Source organism: Lutra lutra, chromosome 13, assembly GCF_902655055.1.
Source record: "Lutra lutra chromosome 13, mLutLut1.2, whole genome shotgun sequence".
Classification (NCBI taxonomy): Eukaryota; Metazoa; Chordata; class Mammalia; order Carnivora; family Mustelidae; genus Lutra; species Lutra lutra.
The window spans coordinates 80597828-80619794 of NC_062290.1; the positions used below are offsets into that span (position 1 = coordinate 80597828).

At 45.6% G+C, this 21967-nt stretch overlaps 1 protein-coding gene across 1 annotated transcript in view; it reads right to left on the reverse strand.

Moving 5' to 3' along the window:
• Nucleotides 1-21967, reverse strand: part of BRINP1 (BMP/retinoic acid inducible neural specific 1) — a 173265-nt gene that overhangs the window by 24839 nt on the left and 126459 nt on the right. The window contains exons 6-7 of the mRNA XM_047700951.1: nucleotides 6634-6870; nucleotides 2108-2330 (exon numbers count right to left, since the gene is read on the reverse strand). Coding sequence (XP_047556907.1) covers nucleotides 2108-2330; nucleotides 6634-6870 — 460 coding nt within the window. The remainder of the gene's footprint in view (nucleotides 1-2107; nucleotides 2331-6633; nucleotides 6871-21967) is intronic.

Sequence of the window (21967 nt, forward strand, 5' to 3'; positions counted from 1 at the left end):
CATGGTGATTTGGGCACCAGCTGCAGGTGAGGAAGAAGCCGTTTTGTGACTGGACCCCTTTCCTAGTTCCCGCTCTCGAAGCACTGCAACACGTGAGCAACAGGCACAGCAAATTCTATTTGGTTTATAAAGTAAATGATCCCAAACTAGTGCTAAGTGATGGGTTCAGAGTTGGAAGGAATGGGAAAAACAGATGAGCATAGACAAGTGTAGACAAGATTTCATAGCAGAAAAATAGGCAAGACGGGCAGGGGTTTTAAAGTACCGTGGATTTGGGGGGCCTGGGTGGCTCAGCAGGTTAAAGCCTCTGCCTTCGGCTCAGGTCATGATCTCAGGGTCCTGGGATCAAGCCCCTTTTCCGGTTCTCTGCTCAGCAGGAAGCCTGCTTCCCACGCCCCCCCAGAGACAGATCTCTGTCTGTCAAATAAATAAATAAATAAATAAATCCTTAAAAAAAAAAAAAAAAGAGGAACGTGGACTTAAAATAAGGAGCCTTCTGTATTGGTTGGTGCAATCAGGAAAGACTCCATGGAGGAGGTGGCATTTGATCTGGGTCTGAACAAATAAGAGGAAAAGGAGCAGGAGCACAGAGGTGGCTGGGATGAGTGTAGTGGTCTTTAACCTCTGAGTGCCTGTACAGCAGGATAACGAGGAGCACAGTATCTAGAATCAGGGAACCGGGGGATCTGGTCTCTTCCTCTTATGGCAGGGCTGCCAAACCTCAGCACCCCAACTTCTTGGAGAAGGTAAGTCTTTGTTGCAGGGACTGCCCTTGTGCAGGAGCACGCCCACATTCATTATATTCCTGAACACAAAATTCCTGAAGACAAAAACGTCTTCGGACCTTTCTAACTGTTCCCTGGAGACGGAGTCGTCTCCAGCTGGGGACTGCTGATGTGCACTGCAGTTCTGGACCAGTCACTTGACCTCTCTGAGCTTGTCCTTCGATCTGCACAAGGGGCATTAACAACCGTATGTATAAACATGTGGCTGACAGTGAACTTGTTAAGGAAATGTGACTTAGCCTTACTTTTTTGTTTATTTTTTTAAAAATGTTTATTTATTTGAGAGAAAGAGAGCGAGCAGGGGAAGGGGCAGAGGGAGAGACTCCTGCCGAGGGCAAAGCCCAACCCAGGCCTTTATCTCAGGAGCCAGGAGTCAGGACCTGAGCTGAAACCGGTGGTCAGCCGCTTAACTGACAGAGCCACCCAGGCACCCCTTAGCCTTACACTTTTACGGAGCGGACCTCTTCTCTCTGAATAAAGTTGAACCCAAAACCCCCACGTGTGGAATGAATAAAGGCACAGCTGTGCTGGCTGAGGCGGAGTGCGGGGCCCCCTTGTCTGCCTTCTGCGGGCTGGCGACCCCTTTGTGGGGCTGCGAGAGGAAAGGCCCAGAGATAGCTCATACATGCCCTGTGAAAACGGAGTCTGAAAGGCCTGGGTTTGAATCCAGGCTCCTTCCTGCTGGGTTCCAGAGACAGGGAGATCTGGGAAGAAAGACCAGGGAGCCTTGGTCTTGTCAGCCCAGAGGGAGGCAAGGGAGGCATCCAGGCATTTAAGGAGGCTCTCACTCTCAGGTGAGAACCTTGCACTCCCATGACCCAGCCAGGGAGTGCCTCCTTAAATGGTTCCTGGGCTGTGCCTTGTTTGCTCTACTGACTCCAGGCCCCCATCAAAGGCCCTCCAAAGGTAGCTGACCCATTAGTTAACCAGTTTCTTTACCATGGAAGATAGGGATGCTTAAATCTGCTTTGTCAAGTAATTTTAAAGTTAAATAGATAATACACTGTGAGCACCCAGAAGAATGTCACCTAGCAATCAGGGTTCTTGTCGGTTCCCTTCCACAGTCCAAGGCATCAGACCAGATGCAGAAGCTGGAAGTTTGGGGCACATTTGGGAAACAGTGAGAAATCCAAGGAGAGCCCGAACAGAGAAGCAGAGAAGTCAGAGAGGATCCAGGAAACAGCTGGTCTGGGCCACACAATGCCTGGCTGGCCAGCTGTAAGGGCATCTCCTGCTGGGCATTCCCAGCAGGGGATGGGGAACAGGAGGAAGCTAGCCATGGGTCTGAGCCTGCAGATGGGGCAGGTGGACGCTGCACTTACCTCTCCCGAGGCAGCTGGTGGTTGGGATTGTGACGGCAGCGGACGCTGAGGCCGAAGAGCTTGCGGGCCGTGCGCTGGATCTTCTGCCTCTGGGCCTCGGTGGCGCTCTGCAGGAGCTTGTACCGGTTCTGCAGGTCCCAGTCGTTGCCCCAGTGCTGATGGATGCTCCCGATGGTCAGGAAGTGGTTGCTGGGGAGACGCTTCATGAAGGATTTAAACTCATCTAGCAAGAGAAAAAGGCCAAGAGAGAAGTGCTGAGTGCCGGGCAGCCCCCCTCTGAGGTTGCCTCCAAGGCTTAGTCCCACCTATGAACACAGCAGGCTTGCAAATAAAACTCCCTCCTCTGGGGCTCAGGAATGCTGCTGCTGCTCCAGCCTTCTCTGTTCTGACCAGGCCATGCAAGGGCCTCTCCACCTTCATGGAAGGTCCTTTTCCTTTGCTCACAAGGGAGTGGGTCCCCATGGAAAAAAGGGTTGCCCAGACTATGGTCATCAGAATGCCAACTTGATAATGATAGTCACATCTCATTTGTCCTTCTAGTTACTTAACATTTTTTTTTCCAAATCAATTAAACCACTTTTTTTTTTTTTTTGCATTGGAAAACCTCCATCACGTGCTTTTAATAGAATGGGAGCGATAAAGCCAGACTAATTGGACATAATAAAAAAATAAAATAAAGTTAAAAAGAATAAAGTGGGAAACACAAATTTGACGGAAACCATTTTAACAGATCCTGGGCCGATGCTCTAGCCGGCTAAATGCTTGAACCCCTGCACCTGCTCTCGCTGAGACGCACAGGAAGGTCATGAGTGGTAGACAGGTGCTAAACTACATTAGCACCAACTCAAAAGTTCTCTTTGGTGTCATCTGCAGGGCGGAGGGAGAACGGAGATGGGTCAAGCTCCCCATTGTGTGATCCAGTCCCGCTGGAGGTTGCTTATGTACCCTTTCAAGTCACGTCCCATTTTGGGGACACCCCAGCTGAAGAGATGGGGCAAATCTTTTGTCTTCAGGGTAAGTTTTCTGCCTCAGGGTGTGTGGAGTCTGTGTTTCAGGGTTTCAGTGTCTGCTACAACTTGACACGGCCTCAGAGACTCCCTAGGGTAGCTTTCTGGTTCTGCACAGAGGGAAACTGAGGCCCAGAGTGGGGAAACGGTTTTCTGAAGGTAGAACAGCCTGCGAGTGACAAGAAGCAAGACTCAAATCCGAGCTGTTGTTTTTTTTTAATATAATATTCACCCCTGCCATCCCAACCCCCCGCTATTGGGGAAAAAATTATGAGGTTGGTCATACTACAGGGAAAAAAACGCTAAATGCTTAGGGATCTATCTATCTATCTATCTATTTATTTATTTATCTATCTTTGCATCTTAGTACTTTCACTTCATGTTATAAAGCCTACAAGGAAATTTCAGATCCATTAGGCATTCATTTTATTTTTAAAAATGCCTACATAGCTTTCAATAAGCACCATGCTCAGTCTGAAACACCTAACCCATATAAATGATTTTACACCTAACCCATATAAGTACTTTTAGTTCCTCCTTTTACAGAAACTAGGACACAGAGAAGTCAGTTAACTTCCCAAGGTCACACAGCCAGTAAATGGTAGAGTGAGAACTCTGGCCAGCCTCTGAATTGTATGCCCTTCCTCAGCACTATTCACTTATTCTCGACACGTAAGGAGGACCAGTGGATTGGGAGAAAAACAAGTAAATAAAAGGTGCTCAGAACAGGAATCTCGGACTCCCACCAAACTTCCGGCATGTCATTACTGACAGTCGGACATGCCGGAGACCAAACCGCATCTCATCCCCTGGGCAGCTGTACGACCACCATGCTTTCAATACCTCAGTTTCCCCATCTGTCAAACAGGTATCCTGGCACCCCATGCAAATCTGGAGAGAGTGACATCAGACTGTCTCTGTCTCAACACATCTTGATGTACAGAAAGTGTTCAGGGGTGTGTGGCAGTGTAGGACTGGAAGGATATCGTACGGCTGGGCTGACTGATTTATTCAGGGAGCTGGCTGGAAGCAGGGGGCTGGCCCAAAGGACTCTGTGCTCTTTGGCTGCCCCTGTGTAAGATATGCCGCCCTCCTGTGGAAGGCTATGTTGACCTCGAAGGACATAACAGTCATTTCAATGAACCTGAATCTGGGTCAGATAGGGGTATATAATTTAAAAAGTTAAAATGATTTGATTTTCTTGACTCAAAGTAGAACGCTTCCCTCCCAGTAAAGGAAGTGTAGACAGACCCCCTTTGGGGTGTGTAAACTAGATTGGTTCTATCTGACCACCAGCACTCTGGCCATGAAGGAATCATTAGCTTTTCCCTTTTGGCTGGTCATTAATCCTTCCAAAGTGCCTGGTTGGCTGGGGCACTAAGGCCATTGCCTGAAATGAAAAGGAGGAAAATCCACACGCACAAGCCACATACACATGTGGAGATGGGTGAGCTTGTCTTAATGCATAAAACCATTCCAAATGGATAAGTACAGGATATCTGGAGCGAGTGTATGCTCTTGTGGAGAGAAAGTGTGCCATGGAAATAATTTCTGTGGCCTATTCAACTACTCTGCGACTTCTCAGCTGTGTCTTCTGACCCACCCCCCGCAGCCAACCCACTGAAAGTGGTTTCTCTTCCTTGGGAATAAGATTAGATACTAAGGACCTTTCCTGCATTACACATAGCCAACGTTCCCCTCTGCTTTTTAGCAATCGGCGGAATCTCTGCAAAAAACATTTTATCAAATGCTTCTTTCGTTTGAGGCCAAATAATGGTCATCAACATTTCCATCACGAGCCTCTCTTCCCTGAATCCCTGGGACTTTTTAAATGGACTGATGGGTGCAGGTTCCTAGGGCAGCCCCCGCTCCATGTGAGCTGCAGGAAGGTGGGCTCATGTGCATCGTGGGCTCCACACGCTGGCTGGCGGCTGAGTTCATGAAAACCAGCGGTTTTCCAACGCAGCTCAGTATGGCTCAGCTTTCACGTGGGGTGCCCAGCGGTTCCAAGGTATGATTTTGTCCAGTCAAAGGCTTTCTCTGTGAAACATTTAAATGAATTCAAATATGAAAACCACAAACATGTCCTCTCAATTATCAGATGAGGGAACTGAGGCCTTGGGGGTAAAGAAGAATTAATAAAGTTCCAGAAGCTCTTACAGGCACTGGATTTGGAATCAGGGATTCCATCACCGACTCTGTCATTTGCTAACGATGGGCCCCTGGATAAGATACTGGGTCTTGGCACCCTCTGTCCTCTAGGATACAGGAATATTACTACTCGCTATAATGCAGTTGTTGTGATCAATTTAAGGAATATTTAGTTAAAAAAAAAAAACTATAATGCATATGTCCATTTATTTAGCTAGCAGATATCTGAGCTGGTGTTAAATGCAAGTATTTACTTGGCATCTCTTTGTGGAAGTCTCAAGGCTTCCCAAGCTTTTCATGTCCAATACTGAGCACACAGTCTTCTGTCCCAAACCTCCCAAGGTGTTCTACCTCAGTGAATGGTACCAGCGTCCATCAAATTGTCTAACTAACATACCTAAAAAAAAGTTCTTGAATCTCAACACCCAACTCTTCAACTCACAGAACCAGTGTGGCATCAAACCCTAACTATTTCAGCATCTCTGCACATTCCCCATTTTTCCGACCTATACCATCGTGCTAACCATGTCACTGTCTTCTCCTTCCTAGGCACCCTGGGATGGCCTCTCACTGGCTGACCTGCACTCACGCACTGATTTCTGCATCTCAGATACTCTCCCCTAACTCCCCTCTCCTGATCCGCCCAACTGGCTTCGCCACGTCAGCCTCCCCCTGCATGGATTCACTCCTTCTTCACACGCCTGATTAAAATGTCATAACTATTTCTACAGTCACATGATTCATGTCTGGCTTTCACATTCACTAGAAGCTCCATGGAGGCACAGCTCCAGCTTTGCCCCTCACCCACTTTATGGCCCCGGGAGACTAACTTTCCTCCCCTGAAATTCATGACCACGAATTTTCTTAACCTCGAAAAGCCGGAAATAGTACCTGAAAAGTCACTTGAGCTTTGACATGTTGTGGATTCTTTGGATATCCATATCTGTATCGCTCTTTACCTACATGTGCATGTATGAAAATCTACATACATATACCTATTTACACACACAGGTGTGTTATTTATTTAGACACACACGCACACACACACTCAGGAATCAATACAGATATTTTGACTCTCCATTCTCCAGAAGCTTCTCTGTGTTATGGGGCATTACTCTATCTTCTGGATACCGTAGAGACAATACATCTTAGGACCACAAACTCAATTACATGATTCATGACTCCATTGAATGGACTGACTGAGTACCTCCTCCATGACAGCTATTTACATGGGGCTCCAGTCCCTCCCAAGTGAAAGAGTTGGGGGTCACTGACTATTCCCTCACAGTGGGCCCTAATTCCAGTTAGACCATTTTCTTTCTTAGTCTTGGCTCGGGACCATTGACATAGTACTAATAGGTTCTCTACCTGAATTCTCCAGGTCCTTATAAGCTTCGGCCCAAGACTTGGCCATGTTGGCCAGCGTGTACTCCATGATCTGGATGTCGGTGATGGGGCAGTTGCATTGTGGGAATTCCTCCGCGCACTGACATCTACACTGGCTGTTCTGACACACGTACTCCCCCTCACCATTGCACATGATGTAGCTCAAGGCCGACTGGACAAACTTCTCTTGCAGATATTGAGGGAAGATGATCTGAAGACCTGTTTGAGAATAGCAAGAGAGGGAAAAAAGAAAGGTTAAAGAAGGTGTTTCATTAACAGTTTTGAAAGGTGATGTGTAGGAATCCGAAGCTGCTAGCCTTCTCCCGTGTACTGTAACCAAAACAGTTCTGGGTCTGCCTGGATCCAGACAGGGCCCCACTGGCGAGGCCTCCAGTTGCAATACTCCTACTTAGACTTCTCCAAGCCATGACCTTGGCCACCCCTGAAAGGCATACTTTTTTTTTTTTTAAAGATTTTATTTATTTATTTGACAGAGAGAGATCACAAGTAAGCAGAGAGGCAGGCAGAGAGAGAGAGAGAGGGAAGCAGGCTCCCTGCTGAGCAGAAAGCCCAATGCGGGGCTCAATTCTAGGACCCTGAAATCATGACCTGAGCCGAAGGTAGAGGCTTAACCCACTGAGCCACCCAGGTGCCCCTGAAAGGCATACTTTATTCTGCTACATTAGGACTGAGGCCAGAGCTGAATGTGGCCTATACCTTTTCCAATTGGGGACAAAACCCTTAGTGAAATCGCACGATCATTGTTTATTTATTTATTTATTTATTTTCTTATTTCCTTCATTCCTTTTGTTCCTTTCTTCAAATATTTATGAACACTATTTATGAAGCACAGGTCCTGAACTAGGCACTAGGTCTATAGAGATAAAAAAATACATGATCCTTGCCCTTAGGGAGTTTACAGTGTAATCGGCAGCGATAGACATGGACACACATCGCCCTAACATCGCTTTATAGACCTGCAGCGGAGATGGCCGTAGGAGGTGACCGGACAGCAGAAGGCTGCAAGTAGCCTGGCTCGGATAGCAGGGAAGCCTTTATAAGGGAGACGGCACTGGGGCTGCCTGAAAGGTAAATAAGAGATCCTCATGTAACAAGAAGAACAGGAAGTGCCTTCTAAGGAAAGGAATAGCAAGAGTGAAGAGGTGTATGTCTGGAAGTTGCTGGCAAATGGAATGAATGTGGATGGGTGGGGGGTGTCGTCCCCCACCTGTAGGGGAACAGGTGCCAAAGGGCTCAGGGCAGTATCGTATGCTAAGGAATTTGGACTTCATCCTGTGGATAATGGGGAGACACTGGTAAATTTCAAGCATGAGAGTAATATAAGGAGTAATAGAAGAGTATAAGAGTAAGAGTAAGAATAAGAGTAACATAAGGACAGTGGTATAATTTAGTAAGACCAGTCTATCATAAAAATAGCATCAGTCCAGGATGACATCAGGGAGGACTTTTTTCTTTTTTTCTTTGCTCTAAACTCAAAGAAGCCAAGGCTCCCTGGAGGGGGAGTGACAAGCCCAAGGCTAGAGGAACAACACTCTGAACCACACCCTGTACTCTTTCCTCTACACCTGCCCAGTCCAAGTCTTATCCTGACAGCGGAGGACGGAGAAGAGTTTCTCTGGGCGCGCACACTACTCCCGTGCCCCTGTGATGGGAGCAGAGCAGACCATGACCCAGGGTGTGGAGCTAGAAAGACAACTCTGAGCTAAATGAATTCCCAGAAGCACTTTCACCTAAGACATTTCTCTCTGCCTCATCTGGGGCTGCCGGCCGTTTCAGCCGCGAATGCGTATGCGGGTAACCGTTTAACGACCCACTGTGTGAGAAGTGACTGTTCTCTGGATTGCATGTCCTTCTCACTCATGCTTCAGGGACACCCCCTCGTCCTACTCGTCAGGGGTTTGCGGAATACGCTCGGCATTTCTCTCCTTCTGCTTCACAGTTGTGTTTCTACACACCCCCCCAAATTATTTTTTTTTAAAAATGAAGTGCCATCCTTTCAACCTGTCTTCATCAGACAGCTAAAAAAGACTGTGTTCAGAAGAGCACTGTGGGAAAGAAGATGGTACCTCCAGCACAAGCCTTAAGGCAAGGGACCCAGGAGGCAGTTAAAAGCTGGGCACTGCTAGGCAGGCCCCTCTACGTATCCCCCACTCATCTCGGGCAAGTCCCTCAAACCGTCTTAAGGCTCTACTTCTTTCTTTTGTAAAATGGAGATGCTTTTAGTACCTACATCAGAAGGTTGTTGAGCGGGCTAAGTGAAGGAATCCCCGAAGACCGTCCAGAACAGCTCCTGGCACATGGCAAGCAAATAGTAAATGTTACCATTCTTATCTTTTAAAAGGATCTATTTATATTTGAGAGAGAAAGAGAGAGCAGGGGGAGGGACAGAGAAAATCCTCAAGAAGAGTGTCCACTCCACACGGAGCCCGACGCAGGGCTCCATCCCAAGACCCTGAGATCATGACCTGAGCCGAAATCAGGAGTCATACGCTTAACGGAATGACCCGCCCAGGTCCCCGAATTCATTCCTATATGTGATGATGATGATGATTATGATGGTGGTGGTGGTGGTGAAGATGACGGTGATGATGAAATCCCTCCCGGGACTGACGTTTTTTTAAGGCGCCAACAGAACCTTCAGGTTAGATGAACAATAGCTGTGGGTATTTAATCAGAAGAAGAAAATACTCAGCAGGGCATCTCAAGCTGTTTGCAGGACTTCACGAGATGCAGAGTTTAGAACTCCGTGTCCTGTTGACGGTATGGTGGTGCGGGTATGCTATTCAGGAAGGCGGATCCGTATCGGTCCGCGTGGAAGGTATTCTAAAGGACAGAAGCAGCGCTAGGGCTTGGGTGCTGCGGGCTCCAAGACCGGGGTGAGCTTCACACCAGTGAGCAAGGGGTCCGCGTGAGGCTGAGCGACGGCTGGGGAGGGCTCACCGTGCAGGAGGGTGATGCAGACACCAAACGATGGGGCCAAGCACATCGAGCAGCAGAGTCCCTTCTCAGCTAAGTCTCCGGTTCCTTCAGACTATGCATTATTGAGTCATTTTATCTGTATCACGGTTTTCGCTTCCAAAGCAAAATTTATTTTTAGCTGATCCCAATCCCCTATAGGCATCTGAGTCTATGGATTGGGGTTAAGTTTCTGTTGGAACTCTATAGACTCTCCTCTCAGTCCTATTTTTCTAGCTTGCTCATCATTTTCTTTCTCCCTTTTGTAGGGGATAAAATATTCTATTCTTGGTCCCAGCCCAAAAGGAATTTGGGGAGAGCATTTTTAGAAAATTGCGTCAAATCATTTCTCCGTTTGGCAAGGATACAAAAGGCAGTATTACCTACCCCATTTAATGCAACTGAACACAGATGAAGTTTGGGGTTGGGGGGTTTCTGGGAGCAGCAGAAACACAAAACCGATTGCTCTTTAAAAATGGAAACTCAGATCATGCCGAGCTGTCTCTGAGGCAGAATCTCCTGGGCAATTTTGAAAGAGAATAATGAAGACGTAGCAATTAAAAAGCACTTTTCTGCAAAATGTCATTACTGTTTAAAGTTACATAACCATTTCTACGGCAGCGGAGGTTCACAGAGCAGTCACCGCCGGAGCGGTCTCCTGATGACCTGTGTCCAACAAAGAGGTCCATTGCTGACCTCCAAATTGGCGCCCGAGTCCTGCCGGCTTCAATGGGAGTCATAAATAACTTGGAGGGGGACTTGGCCTGTGGAGCCACTGTTTGAAAGATATACAGCTGCCGGCTGGGGAGGAATATTCTGGCCCCACAGTTCCCAAAGACACACAGGGGGGGGGGGGAGGAGGAGGAAGGGAGAGACAGTGAGAGAGAGAGAGAGGCCACCATTATTGCCGAGCATATAAATTTTGCCTCAAAAGACCCGGAAGGCAATAGCTGAGAGTTTCACTTGAACACCAAGTCACTCGTGCTGAACATATGGGATATCTCCCCCTAATCTCATTATATTTAAAAAAAAAATCTTGTTATACTTTAAATTGGAATGTTTCACTGTTCTGCGAAGTGAGTGGGCAACGTAGATGTGGGAACAACCACGTCATCTTCGTTCTCTTCTCCTGATTTTTGTCCTATCTCCCTTAGTCTTCCTCCCACCTCACCTTCAACACAGACATCTCACAATCTTTTCCTGTATTTTACATACAGTCTTTGTGTGTGGAACAATGATTTCTCCTCTTTGCCGCACAGGAGGATATCTCTATCCCCTTCTCCTTTCCCTCCCTCCTCCCCTTCCCAAGGGAGGCTCTTGTCCTGCAATCCAGACCTTCCCAGATCACCCAAATTAAAATGTTTCTTTTATTTTCATCATAGGATTAGTTACTAATGGAAGTGATCTTATTAATTTGTTTTCATTTTCTTTTTCATCTCCCTCATTAGCAAGTGGGCTTCAGGGGGACAGGGGCCTTGTCTGGTCCCCTCAGACTCCCCCTCAGAGTATAAATTAAAGCCAAGCCAGTAGAGGCTCCAGACACTCATTTGTTGGATTTTCACTCAACAGCTATTCTCTTTCTCACTCTGACTGGAAAAAAAGAAAAGAAAAGGGGAAAAAAAAAAAAAGTGGTCCCTAGGCACTTGGAGGATATTGGAACTGGCCCAAAGCTGGCCTAAAGTCCCACCACCAACGTAACAGACTCAGGCCTAACATCCAGGAATGGTGACTGGATGTTGGAACACGTGAGGGCTCTTGCAGCTCAGTGGCAAGAAAGAGCAGGACCGGAGACACCTCCTGCCTCAGTGTCCCCATGGTGGCTCCAGCGTGGAGCGGACTTGGCGGATGTCTTAGCCTCTCGGAAGTCCAGGCTCCCTGCCTGGCAGGTTCAAGCCCTGGGACGGCTGTGAGGCATATATGAGGGGGAGGGGCATAAACAGCATTCAGCAAGAAGCTGGCTGCTACGGACTGAACATTTGTGTCTATGTCAACGGAAGCCCAAGCCCCCAGAGCGATGGTGTCAAGAGGCAGGGCCTCCGCAGGGGAGGAGGTTTACATCAGGTCACAAAGGTGGGCCTCTGCGACAGGATTAATGATCTCATAAGAAGAGTAAGAGACGGGAAAGTCTCTCTCTCGCCCTCTCCCTCCACGGACACACACGAAGGAGAGGCCACGTGTGCACACAAGGAGAGCACAGCTGTCCGCCAGCCAGGACTGTGCCTTCACCAGACCCCAAAGTTGCTGGCATCATGATCTCAGAGCCTCCCGAACTGGAAAAGGAAGTTCCCTCATTCAAATCACGCAGTCTATGGTATTTTGCCACAGCAGCCCAAGCAGACAAAGAGCATAAGTAAGTGTTCAATAAACACTAGGCTTCCCCATATATGCCACATCAGAATATAATCCATTCCCTGAACCGAACTCTAGTCCTTCTTGGAAACATCCTCCTGAGTAGCCCCACTTGGGTCGGTAGGAAACCTGCAGAGGGTGCCTGCCTGCTTCTTAATAACATCCTACGAGTTGTTACAGGTCTCTGTGATTTACCATTCCACTGTTTCTACATCAGGGAATCTTCTCCTTCTCTTTTATCTTTCGTTTTCTTCTCTCCTTCTCGGTCCTTCCATGTGCCCGGCACCGTGCTATGGACACCTGGGGGAATGTGGCAGCCAGGCCCAGCGTCTGCCCTCACGGACCTCCGGGTGCAGTAAGAAGGCGTGTAAACAGAAACCAGTGCTCTACCAGAAGCATGAGGTCTCTCAGAGAGCGCAGAGGAAGAACACCTACCCCAGACTAGAGTAGGGACGGTCATAGACGCTCTCCCAGAGGAAGTGGCATTTAGGTTGAGACCTGATGGATTCACAGGAATTAGGTGATGGAGGTCAGCAGGAAGAGCAGTTTTGAAAGTGGGAACGGCACATCCCAAAGATTCAGGCAATAGAACTCTTTCCAGCTAAGGACCAACCTGACCATCACCTTCCTTTCTTGATTAAGGTTCACCTTTTTTGTGTGTGTGTTTGCTTCCATGTTCCCTAGAGAAGAGATAAAAGCATTCTGGTGCCTCAGAGAAGATCAAGTCTCCGAAGGGAAGAATGACAGAAGGCAGAGATCTACCAGCTCTCTAAGGAACACCATTGCTTGCAGTAGCAGAGGTCGAGGATCCTTATCCCTTACAAAGGGTATAAGCTGGGATTCAGAAAAAGAAATGAGGACTCACTGCACTGTTGAGTTTCAACCACTGGGGAGCACTAGAGTAACAGAAGAACTTTCTGGGGACCCCTACACTGAATTTCTTGATACCTGTTCAAGGACACGGTATTGCTGTCCGAACCTGGCACCTGGTCCAGGGGACTGCTCGGTGAGTGAGGGAGAGGGGAACCAGATCAACCAAGCTGAAGGTGCCTCTAAGATTTGGGGGGTGCAGTCCAACCTTCATCTCTGACCCTGATCCTGCTCTTTTGCTGTGAGGAACTCTTAGCTTCTTTCTCTTCTTTCAACAAGTAGTACATGGGGGGTTGTTGGAGGAAATGCTTCACGTTCTAAGGACACAGAGGGGCTCTTGGAGATTCAAAACTAAAGCATAAAATCCAAGTACAAGAGACAAAGGACTGCACTGATGATTAAAACAAAAAGCAGCATTACACCTGGAACCTAGCAGGTGTTTAATAAATATATTTTAAATATGGAATAGGGGAGCCTGGGTGGCTGAGTCAGTTAAGTGTCTGACTCTTGGCTTTGACTCAGGTCATGATCTCAGGGTTGTGACATCGAGCCCCACACTCAGTGAAGAGTCTGTTTCTCTCCTCCTCGCTCCCTCTACCCATCTGCCCACTTGCCCTGGCTCGCTCTGTGAAATATATAAATAAAATCTTAAAAAAATAAATACTGAGGCGTGCCTGGGTGGCTCAGTCCGTAAGCATCTACCTTCAGCTTGGGTCATGATCTCAGGGTCCTGGAATGGAGCCCCATGTCTAGCTTCCTTCTTGGCGAGGAGTTTGCTTCTCCCCCTCCCTCTCCCTCTGTCCCTGCACCACCCCTCCAATTCGTGCTCACTGTCTCTGTCTCAGATGAATAAATAAAATCTTTTAAAAAAATAAATAAATATTGAATCAACCAGTGACATATTACAAAGATGAAAGAAAATAAACCTGAAGACAATAATTATGGAAGACTTCGTGATGTGTGTGGGATGTGGGTAGATCTTGAAACAGGAGCATGGTTTATAGTAGATAAAGAAGAGGAACCACAGTTTCTCTGCCAAGAGCGGACCACGAGCAAAGATGGGTCAGTATCTAAACACCCTGGATCAGTTAAAGTCTTGTTCAAGGCAAGAACCATGTATCTTTCTGTTTTGTTTGTTTGCTTGCTTTTTTGGATGAACTTTATTTTACTCTATATAATAATTATTTAAAATAGTAGTAGTTTCGATGGATGTCCTCTTTTCTGACCTATTTCCTTGCCCATTAAATGCCCAATTTCTTTTAGGGCTAAGAGAAAGAGGGGGGGAAATACAGATTCTATTTTGGTTGAGTAGAAATATTGTTTTATCCTGTTCTTGCATCAGAATGTGGCCCCCTGCAGATACCTCTGAGCCCCATAGGAATCCCAGCTGTTGCCTTGTACCTGCTAAGTTCTGCTTGTCAAATTCTGTCCATTTCTGAAAAGCACAAGGTGGGGAGAACAACAAGGACTAAACCTTTTGCAGAAAGTCAGCCTGATCCCCTTCCTTGTGAAAGCCCAGGGATCTCAGACTGGCAGATAAAGGACTTTATGGCTCCAACAGCCATTCTGAACTCCAGTGCAATGAAGGCATGCAGGTCAATTACCCATCTGTTTGTGTTTCTATTGCTGTGAATTACAGTATCCATCGCTGACAGCTCATTGGAGTGGAATGAAAATAAGACGATAATTCACCGGGTGAAACCGTGCAGAAAGGGCGAAAAGGCTATGATCTCATTCAGAAGTTCAGCCCTGTCTCCGTGATGGGTCATTTGCACTCGGGGGAAATGAAGAAAGGCAGCTACCTGGGGGGAAAGTGGGTGGGTTCTGGCGCCCCCTTCTGGGTAGAGTAACCTTCTGTGTTCCCAAGGATCCTCCTGTCTTCTCTGGGACCTTAAGCAATAGACTTGGAACCTTTAGATGAAAGATTCAAGTAAATGAAATTCAGCACAATAAAACAACAACCTCTTTAATATCAGGGGTTCTGAGGGATGAAACAGGTTGCCTCCATAGGTAGAAGACTGCTCATCACTGGAAGTGTACAGGCAGAATTTAAAGAACCCAAGGCTCAAAGGGCATGAGGTTATCATTAACTTATCTTCGGTCCCCATCCCAGCTGTGTCCTCCCTTCAAAAATTATACACCCCTCCAGCCTCTGCACTCAGATGGGTTCACACGACACATTTTGGCCAATGAAATGTGAGCACAAGGAATGGGTACAACTTCCCAAACAGAGCTAGAAGAACAGACACATGGGTTCATCCATTCGTCTATCCCATCACCACAAAAACGGGCCATATCCCATGGCAGGGGAAGAGTCACAGCTGACTTGCGACCGTGATGCAGCCTAAGGAAGAAAGGAGCATTCACTTCTGCCAACCACTGAGAGTCTGGGATGATTCGTTAGCACAGCGTAACCTCGCCTATAGGGGATTTGGCAAACTCCGGACCAGGGGCCAAATTGACCTGCAGCTTATTTTTGTAATTAATTTTATTGGAGCACAGCCACACAGATTTGTTTCAGGGCTGTCTATCGCCGCCTTCACATTACAGTGGAAGGGCTGAGTGGTTGCAGCAGAGAATGTGTGCGGCCCACAGAGCCTAAAACATTGACCATCTGGCTCTTCACAGAGCAAGTTTGCCAGCTCCTGGACTAGTTGGCCATTAAGATTTGCTCAACCTTGGTTTTCTGTGCGTCTACTCTGTGCTGCTGTTCGTTCACTGATTAAGCAAAGATGGATTTGGCCTCATCGGCGACGGGCCAGGTTATCTTCTAGACCCTGCAGGAAGGGCAAGGAACTAGAAGCAAAATCCCTGCTTTCCTGAAACTTTCTGCTTAGTTGAGGAGAAGGACAATGAAGGGTCTACACAAACACAGAGGAGTGCTGACAAAAGGGTCGGAGGGCAGGGAGAATTCTGCGTGACAATTTTAACTTCCTCTTTTCTTTCTTTCTTAAAAAGATTTTATTTATTTATTTGACAGACAGCAAGAGAGCACAAGCAGGGGGAGGAGCAGGCAGAAAGAGAGGGAGAAGTAGGCTCCCAGCTGAGCACAGAGCCCCATGTGGGTCTCGATCCCAGGACCCTAGGATCAAGGTCTGAGCTAAAGGCAGATGCTTAACCGACTGAGCCACGCAGTCACCCCCAATTGTAACTTTCAAAAAGAGAGTATGGTCAAAACTATGATACGAAGGCCAACATACTTTTAAAATTCAATTTCTTAAAATTTCAGCATGAAGATACCCTCACAGAGGGTATAAGAAGAGGTTGATTTAATATAATTAAAAGCCTCTTCAAAGAAGTCGTGATAAAAACCAACTGTGACACCTACAAAACTATGCCACCCGATCCCTTGATCAGCTGATGTCTCCAAATCTTCTCTATTTCCCTCTCCTTGGCACGTCCTGCCACATCAGTGCCACTGCCCCACAAAGGTAGAAAGTTCTCTCTTGTTCAAATTTATGCCTCCAGCTCTTATTAACTGCAGGACACTGGGAAGCTAACATCAAGAGGCTTAACGTCTCTGCTTCTGCTTCCTCATTTAAAGCTTCTGTGGTCGGGTCCATATAAAAAACAAATAAACCGTTTTGTATCCTGACTCTGGTGGTATCTTCGTCACATGACTGGAAATTCCAAATTCACAGAACTCTTCACCTCAAGAGGTTGAACTTTTCTGTATGTAACTGATACCTCCATGAACTAGAAAACAAAGTAGATTAGGTAACACATGGGAATCTCGTAGTTTAGGATAGTTGTTGGACTAATGTCTTTTCTTGTCCTCACCCTGTCTTCTATCACTTTCCCCAGAGGACTTTGGTGATCTCAGGCATCCCCTCCACTGGCAACCAAAAGCTCCTTGCTCACGACTCAAATTCTAACAGGTCACCCATCACACCATGTTACGTGTGTTTATGTTCACATTCCTCCCGGTCTGTGATCTCCTTGAATGCCAGAGGCAATGCCTCGTTCATGTTCCCTTTCCCTGTCAGCTAGCGCAGTAGCGGGTTTCCAGGAAATATGTTTGAATGAAGGCGAATTGAGACAGAACGTGTTTCAGAGAGGACTGTGGTTCTCTGCTCTGTGCCTTGCATGTCCCACCTCTCTACAGCCGTCCTTCCTGAGTAGGACTTGTATCATTTTTCCCAACATCATAGCTTGAAATCTAAAACTTTCAACTTTGACTCAGTAGTGAAAGGAACAGGTGCTCAGAAACATCTGAGAAACAAACAAACACAGAGCCAAAAACACCCTAAGAGATCAATGATGCTAAAGGTCCTGACTATTAATTTTAGCACACATTCTGTTTTGGATCCACTGCTACACATTATGACTCTTAAGACCTGTAACTGTTTCTTGTATTTTTTTGCAATCTTTGCAAGATATCAAGTACAGAGTTAGCTCATAACATGTATGCAAAAATAGAGTTGCACTAATCAGCAATTGTAGTAAAGTCCACTCACTCACCAGTTTTTTTGAAACAGGTGCTGAACTTGATGCCAGAGATAGAGAAACTGAGTAAAACACAGTTTTCTGGTCTCAAGGAGCTCCAGTTGGGTGAGAGAACAAGATTCATAAATATAAAATTACAACAAAATAACACACATAAATATACACCAGTTTCAGTAGAAGAAAAAAAAAAAAACTCTGTACTTTCATAAGAGTAAAGGAGTCTGGGGGTGCCTGGGTGGCTCAGTTGTTAAACGTCTGCCTTCAGCTCCGGTCCTGATCCCAGAGTCCTGGGATCGAGCCCTGCATTAGGCTCCCTACTCAGCGGAAAGCCTTCTTCTCTCTCTTCCTCTCCCACTCCCTCTGCTTGTTATCCCTCTCTCGCTGCGTCTCTCTCTGTCAAATAAATAAATAAAATCTTAAAAAAAAAAAAAAGTGTAAAGGAGTCTGAAAAAGTTATTTTGGACAGGGTTGAACCCAAATGGTATGAACAGTCCAGGATTTGCCAAGTTGTGTGCTACAGAGTCAGATCTGCAAATGTAACCAAGATCAAATACATTCAGGAAACTCTGTATTTAATCTTCTTCTTGAGACTCATGATACACAGCACAGTTAAGGCACTGAGAAGTCCTATAGTAAATAAGTGTGGTTTATGCTGTTTAATCCGATATTTCAGTATTATTGAGCTTTTGTTAAGTTACTGTGTGGTAACAAATAACCTCAGAATCACAGCGGCTTACAATCACAAAGGTTTACTTCTTTCTCATGTTTTATGTTGGCTGAGCTTTGGCTCTATCCTGGATGTCTTCTTCGTTTTTGTTTTTGTTTTTTTTTCCTTCCAAATTTTTATTTGAATTCTACTTAGTTTACCTATAGTGTAGTACTGGTTGCAGGAGTAGAATTTAGTTATTCATCATTTACATACAACACCCAGTGCTCATCACAATAAGTGCCCTCCTTAATGCCCATCACCCGTCTAGCCAACCCCCAACCACCTCCTTCCAACAACCCAGTTTGTTCTCTATAGTTAAGAATCTCCTATGGTCTATTTCTTTCTCTCTCCTTCTCTTTTTTTCCCCCTTGCCACATGTTCATCTGTTTTGTTTCCTAAATTCTACATGAGTAAAATCATGATATCTGTCTTTTTCTGACTTATTTCATTCAGCACTATACTCTCTAGCTCCATCCATGTTATTCAAAATGGCAAGATTTCATTCCTTTTGATGGCTGAGTAATATTCCATTGTGTATATGGATGTCATCTCCTTTATTCATTCATCAGTCGATGGGCACTTGGGCTCTTTCCATAGTTTGGTTATTGTTAATAATGCTGCTATAAACATTGGGGTGCATGTATCTTCAGATCTGTGGTTTTGCATCCTCTATAAATACTTACTTAGTGCAATTGCTGGGTCATGGAGCACCTCTATTTTTAACCTTTTGAGGAACCTCCATACTGTTTTCCAGAGTGGCTGCACCAGTTTGCATTCCCACCAACAGTGTAAGAGTATTTCCCCCTTCTTTTCATCCTCACCAATATCTGTTGCTTCCTGTGTTAATTTTAGCCCTTCTGACTGGTGTGAGGTGGTATCTCATCATGGTTTTGATTTGTGTTTCCTCTAGACTCAAAGGAGCAGCTTTGCTAAGGCATATATCATTATCATGATGGAAGGAAAAGAGCAAAAGCCACGCCAGACATTGTCTCCTCATGTGGCTGCTAAGACTGAGCATGAGATATATTCTCCTACATTCAATTGGCAAAAACAAACCATGTGGCCAAGTCCAATGCCATCTCGCTGAGAGGTATACATCTCCCACAGGGCAGCACTTCTAGTCACATGACAGTGCATTTTTACGTATAATCATCTTAGGGGAGAGAACAATGGAATCATGCAACCTATCACAAGATAAACTTATTTTTGCAACAAACTTTTTTTTTTTAATTCAATTATCGTATGACTGAGCAATTCTACTCATAAGGTATATAGCCAAAAGAACTTTGGGCAGGTATTCAAACAAAAACGTGTACACAAATGTTCAGAGCAGCACTATTCATGAAAATCAAACAGTGGAGACAATCTACATGTCCATCAACCCATGAATGGGCAAACAAAATGTGGTGTATCTATGTAATCAAATATTAATTCAGCCATAAAAGAACAAAGTACTGATACATGCTACAATATGGATGAACTTCGAAAACATTTTGCTAAATAAAAAGAAGCCAGACACCAAAAAACCCACATATTGTGTTACTCTATTTATAAGAAATATCCAGGAAAGTCAAATCCATAGAGACAGAAAGCAGACTGGTTGCCTGCCACTGAAGGGAAGGGGGAGGATGGTGAGGAATGACTGCTTAATGGATACAGAATTTTTATTTGCTAAGAAAGTTCTGGAACTAGACAGTAGTGACCATTGCCCAGTATTGTGAGTCTACTTCATGCAACTAATAAATGGTGCACTTTAAAGTGGTTATGATGTTGAACTTTATGTAATACATATTACCTCAATAAAAAAACTGAGATTCTAAATAAATTAATTTGACAGTTCAAATTACTTTAAAATCAGTAAATATTTATTGAGCACCTACTATGAGCTAAACACTGAATTAAAGAGAAGTGAATAATGAATGCATAAAAAAGGGTATGATTTCTGTTCTCAGGGATGTGAATTATAAGTTAGTAGTGGTATGTCTGATTGTGTACATAAGACAAGGTAGACTGTATCTGGAAAATAGCAATAATGATAAAGGAGAGGCTAATTCAGAGTAAGATGCATTATGAAAAAAAATGATTTAATAAGCTTAAAAAATAAGCAGGTACCTTATCTACATGGAATCTATGCATTAATTTTCATGGGCGGTTTATTTAGTTTTGGGGCATCGTGATGCTTGGTTTCTGCCCTGCCAATGAGACCAACAAGGAATTAATAGGACATGGCTATTGACGTAGACCATCTCACCACACTTGACTATTTATCAGTCAGCATTTCCCTGCTGTGTCCTTGGCCACGAGTCTATTTGAAGGTACAGACGCCACATGCTAAGAGATGAGTCCTGATACCTTCTCTCAATACCAGCTTCGATCCTGTCAGAATTTCCACCTCTTTCTGTACAAGTGTGAGGCTACAGTTACGAAGATTCCAGACGTCCCCAGGTCAGAGATTGCGTTGGTATATATACTGTAAGACATCAGTAATCTCTGGTCCAGGGGTTTTTGATCTTTCCTGGTTCTGGCTCTTTTTGAGTGCCTGAGAATAGCTACAGAAATGGCATACCAACAAAGGTATACAAGTTATCAAGTGACTTGAGGAAATTCATAGACTTTCTAAAGTGAAGAGCAGAGCCTATAAGCACATAGAAAAGGCTGTGGGACTATTTGTTCTAATAGAAATCATGATTCTGATTTATAGGTTTCAGGTTGAGGACAATATGTTTTAAGAGCACTGACATTGAGTGGGTCTGGGTTCAAATTCCCGCTCTGCCACCCACAAGATGGTTATTTAACTTCAGCCAGCCTCAATTTCCAAATCTGGAAAATGGGTCTTCGTTAAGGTTTACATGAGATACTGATATAAAGAAATGGAGTTTTTCACCTGGCACATGAGAATTAAGGCGTGCATCGTAAGTGCAATGATTATTTTATATCGGACCAATTGGTTTTTAAGTCAGGTGCTTTCTACACATTTCTACAACTACATGTAGAGCAACGGCTCTGCAGCAAAGGTATTTTTATTCCTGTTTTGCCGATCATAAGACCTAGAGAAGCTCAGGGAATTAACAAGTCCAAGGTCTCATCACTACCAAGTCTGCCCTCTGGATTTTCCCCAGTCTATTTGTGCTCCAGTTGAGTCTTTAATTGATTTCTTCAATCCACTTCTTAAGAGGAACTCCGGTTCTCCCCACAAGGCTGAGAAGAGAGCACTTCTTGGCACACGAAGGAAAGCCAGTATTTGGATGCAGCCAACTGGGTAGAAGACGACACTCCCTCGGTCACAGAGACACTGCTCTTCTAGTCAGCAGGCCTTACAGACAGAGCCACGGGAAGGCGGAAACACCTGTTCCTGTCAGTGCCACCCAGGCCCTGCTAATCAGACAAGAAAGGCCCTAATCACAAGCCACCACCTGGGCTAATTCTGCGGAGGACTCACCCCAAAGCTGCTGACTAGAGCAGGCACTGGTCATAATCCTTCTGCGTTCCACCCCGGGGTCCCAAGGACACATGGAGTGATGGGGGCGGGAGGGCGGGCAGAGGGGCCTTTATGAAAAACGGACCTAATCACATCCTGCCCCCTCTCTTCTATTATTGCAGTTGGGCAGGGCTTATTTCCATTCTCCTCACACCTAGGAATGTGTTGTGCTGCCTCAGAGCTCCCTAGAGGGAGTAAAGAAGACTTGGAGCCCAGGAGACAAGGAATGAAAAGCCAGGAGAACCTTGGGAAAGTGACTTTATCTCTCCGAGTCTTGATTTCTCCATCTGTATAATGGGGAGCATGATCCCTACCGCTCAGTTGGTGGGAGGGCTGAATTGGCTAACAGGTATAAGCACAATGCCTAAGAGGGAGTAGCAGCTCGAAAACTCATCCCGTTAAACATGTCTACACTCTGTTCCTCATTTCTACTACTTGTCATGGGATGAGTTTGGAAATAACCCTCTTCACTCCATCATTGATGCCCA